We start from the raw sequence: 4,131 nt of genomic DNA on the forward strand, positions 1-4,131 counted from the left end.
ATGTTCAGAAAAATCATTACAGATGTTCAAAGGAATCATTGCAGATGTTCAAAGGAATCATTACAGATGTTCAAAGGAATCATTGCAGATGTTCAAAGGAATCATTACAGATGTTCAAAGGAATCATTGCAGATGTTCAAAGAAATCATTACAGATGTTCAGAGGAATCATTGAGGAGTTTCAGTTCTGAGCTCAAGCTGAAATTATTACATCAGAATTTCAAGTTAAAGGTTCCTGTAGGAGTTGTGTGTGTGTGGCTGCGTGTGTGTGTGTGTGCGTAAGTGTTTTACCTCCTTCAGGCTGAACTCCAGAGTGTATCCTGACAAGGAGACGGCCCTCGTGGTGGTTTTGAGGTCACTTAAGGTCAGAATCTCACAGGAAACGACGTGGTAACGGGTCAGGTCATGCAGGCGGCCCGCCCTCTTCCACTCGATGATCTGTCGACACACAAACCCAGACCGATGACTGCCGCCGCCGCCAGACTGCTGAGGTCACCACGCAGCTGAAAGTGAGTCAGAAGCTAAAAAAGCTGCGTTTTTTGCTCTCACTTTAGATTCATTGTTGGTTTCCTTTACAGGAACGAAAACGGTAAAGGGTCCGTTACCGTAGAGACCGATGTCCGACAGCTGTGGAGATAATACAGATGTCACTAAGCCAGCCGACAACTCTCGGTTGGAAAAACACAGAAAAACTTCGTCAGGCCATCTGGTTGGGTTTGGAGAAACAGGAAGCAGACTGTAAACAACGGCACCGGTGTAGTCCAATCCTGCTGCTGCTAATTCAGACTCTCAGTGAGTCTGAGCTAGGCCTGTCAATAAATCTAATAATTTCATTATAAATTAAAACGAGCTCAATAACTTCTATTTGCATGATTTATAATTTTTCTCTTTTCTTTCTCTTTCTACCAAAAACTGATAAAAGTTTTCAGTCTGGTGCTTTGGTCTCAACCAGCTCTTTTATTGAAGGACAATTTAATTTACAGAGACTTTATAATTGATTGATTTGTTGTTTCTGTTGTTTTCTTTTTGTATTTTGGATATTTAAAATGTTGTCCAATTCAAGTACTAAATGTTCATTATGATTAAAGTTTATTGAGTTCTTGGATTAGTATGGCATTATTAGAAAATGATGCCAATATCGTAATAACTTCTGGGGGAGCTGCTCATCAGCAGTCGGACTTGATAAGACATAAACAGTTTTTAAACAGGCGAATTGTTGGGCAGCTCAGTTCTGCTGGGGCTGTGTTGACATGCCCTCTGTCTGCCACAGAGCTACAGGTCAAAGGTCAGAGGCCAAAAGTCTTAGTGCTAATGTGTAAAAGACATCAGTTAGCCACAAACATCTGCAGAGACATTCTGTGTTTATACAAACATAAATTCCTTGTTTGTGAAAACAGAAAAAGAAACATTTCTTCAGGCTTCCAGAGGAAATCTGAAGAAAATTCAGCCTGCTTGTTTTCTGTCTCCTGATGCACAAGTTTCATGTGAATGAAGAAAGCAAAATTCAGATAACAGGTAAAAAAAAAAAAAAAAAGAAATTCATGCAATTTGGGACTCGACAGTAAAAGAAAAAGAGGTTTAAAATCAGACTGATGAACATTGAGGCGTCACAGTCTCACTCACCACCAGCATTGTGCGAAGGAACTGGTTGCTTATGTCCCGGTTCAGTTCCTGTGAGACAAACGCAGCTTCATGTGAGTGTGGGGGTCGGAGGTCAGCAGGTCAGAGGTCATGTGACTCACGATGCGGGTGGTTCCTCTGCAGGTAAAGCCATCGCCGATGTGTCCTCTTTGACAGGTGCAGTTCCTCTGGCCCAGGCCCATGTATTCGCAGCGAGCGTATTTACTGCAGCCGCCGTTATCCTGCAACAGGTCCACACTGGGAACACTGGAAATATCACTGGGAACACTGGAAATATCACTGGCAACACTGGAAATATCACTGGAAACACTGGACTTACCGTTTGTTGTTTTGTAATTATGCTATTTAAATGAGTTGTCTTCATTTTGGTCTCCATAGTACCAGCATTTTAACATAAATCTAAATTTTGGTTCATCTGATGATGTAATTTTTAAAGCTATTCGAGTTGTGTTTTCACCAAATATGTTTCAACTCTTGAGTAATTTCTTGGACGGCTTCTTTTTACTTTTACTTGAGTAAAAATATCTTAGTGCTACTCTTACTGGGGTATATCTTTTTGGCTACTCTGCCCAGCTCTGGAAAACATTGGACCGAATCACCGCTGACGCCAAGACGCTTTCACGTTTAGGAATGAGCGACATCTCTAAAGGACTGATTAATCAGCAGTTTGTTTCTCAGGAAATGAAGGCCTCAGCAGAGGTAGATGTGTGACGGACGTACGGTTCTGCAGGGGTTGACCGGGTAGCAGAACCTCCCTGATCCCTGGAAGCCGGTCTGACACTGGCAGGACGTCTGGTGAAGACATCAGACAGGAGCGCTGAGCAGCAACGCCGTGCAGACGAAGGGTTTTCTCACAGCAGGAGGGATTTACTTACAGTGTTCGGCCCGGTTCTGATACACTCTGCTGCTTTGTGGCAGCCTCCATTGTTCACCAGACAGCCGTCAATTTCTGCAGACACGGGAAGTGGGTTCAGCATCTTCAGGCGACACAGGAGAGTCACAGGAAACTTCTGAGTGGTTGTGTTTAATCCGGAGTCTGCAGGAATAACTGCAGATATTCCAGGACTCTCATATGAACTTCAACATGTTCAATAAGACCAGAATCAGGAGTTTGATATGAATTATCATATTTTCTGTCAAAGTTAACATATTGAAAATTATGATTCTGTTGCTCTTTGTTAATTTGTGTTACGTTTAACTTTTTTATTCTGGCTTGCTATCAATTTTATAATGTTTTGATGTTTTAAGTGAATAATCTGCCAATGGAGCAACATTTTCAACTCATACTTCCTGCTGAAAAATTTTTTAAGTTAGTTTTGTCTTATTTCAAGTGAACTAAGATATTTGCACTGGAAACTAAACCAGAACTACTTGATAAGATTTTGTGTTTTTGCAGGCTGAGTGTATCTTTACTGCTTGTACATTGATAATTCTTCATGTTTTTCATTTGATCACAGCAGCTTAGTGTCGCATCAGCAGTGAATAACTGCATGTAAAGTTATGCTTTGCTACGTTTTCTTTTGTCTACAACAGTAAAATAATTATCTGAGTCAGGGGGTTTAAAAAAATAATACAAAAAACTACATTAGTCTCACAGAAAACATGAATTAACCAGCTTTCTCGTCGATTCTCCTTTCTTAGTGACACTAAACTTTCCTCCAGTGGAGCGTTGGTCGAACCTCCAGGTCTAACCCACCCAGACAGACGACTCCGTCCCCGGTGTAACCCTTGCTGCAGGCGCAGGTCCTCTCCCCAGCAGAGACCTTCGTACACTCAGCGAACTCTGAGCATCCGCCGTTTGACCTGCTGCACACGTCCAGCTCTGGGAGGCAGAGGAGGGCAGGTTGGGACCAGGCTATTTACTGGAAGCAAACACGGGTCAGCGTCTTTACCTTGGCAGAACGTCCCGTTCCCCTCATAACCGGCGACACAAACACAGGCAGCGGCTGAGCCCTGCGGTCCCGTTATACAGCTGCGGCAGAAAAACGTCTGATCGTCCGTTCAAACATTCACAGGATTTACACTGCAAACCACAACATCTCACCCAGTAGCTTTGGTCCAGATCATTTCACTCATCATGCTTTTAGTGAAATAATCTGCACGGATTTTCATCAATATTGAGAAATTATTTACTAAAAACAAGTTCATATTTCTTGCTGAAAAATTATTTGTAAGTTACATCAAGTGCCCTAGAAAGTAGTAAATCAAAAATACCTGGTAAGATTTTGTGTTTTTGTTTTGAAGATATTAATGAAAGCTCAGAGGTCAAAAGGTCAACAACTCCCCTCCAAACCCCCAACTTAACCCAAATCTGACTCAAAGGGTTGTGCAGTAAAACTGTTCATTTGTGCCGCTATCATTTTAAAACGTTTCCAGAGGTCATCAGAGGTCAACCAGTTCTGGTTGGGTTCTGGCTGCGTTCTGGTTGGGTTTGGGTTGGGTACAGGCTGCGTTCTGGTTGTAGTTCTGGCTGCGTTCTGGTTGGGTTCTG

General features: G+C 42.4%; 1 protein-coding gene across 2 annotated transcripts in view; it reads right to left on the reverse strand.

Moving 5' to 3' along the window:
• stab1 (stabilin 1) overlaps positions 1-4,131 on the reverse strand; it is a 72,832-nt gene that overhangs the window by 26,072 nt on the left and 42,629 nt on the right. For both annotated transcript variants that reach the window (XM_008408855.2, XM_008408857.2), the window contains exons 41-48: positions 3,533-3,612; positions 3,337-3,462; positions 2,516-2,589; positions 2,361-2,432; positions 1,742-1,861; positions 1,623-1,670; positions 549-626; positions 291-437 (exon numbers count right to left, since the gene is read on the reverse strand). In XM_008408855.2, coding sequence (XP_008407077.1) covers positions 291-437; positions 549-626; positions 1,623-1,670; positions 1,742-1,861; positions 2,361-2,432; positions 2,516-2,589; positions 3,337-3,462; positions 3,533-3,612 — 745 coding nt within the window. The remainder of the gene's footprint in view (positions 1-290; positions 438-548; positions 627-1,622; positions 1,671-1,741; positions 1,862-2,360; positions 2,433-2,515; positions 2,590-3,336; positions 3,463-3,532; positions 3,613-4,131) is intronic.

The sequence above is a fragment of the Poecilia reticulata genome, linkage group LG5 (genome assembly GCF_000633615.1).
Source record: "Poecilia reticulata strain Guanapo linkage group LG5, Guppy_female_1.0+MT, whole genome shotgun sequence".
Lineage (NCBI taxonomy): Eukaryota > Metazoa > Chordata > Actinopteri > Cyprinodontiformes > Poeciliidae > Poecilia > Poecilia reticulata.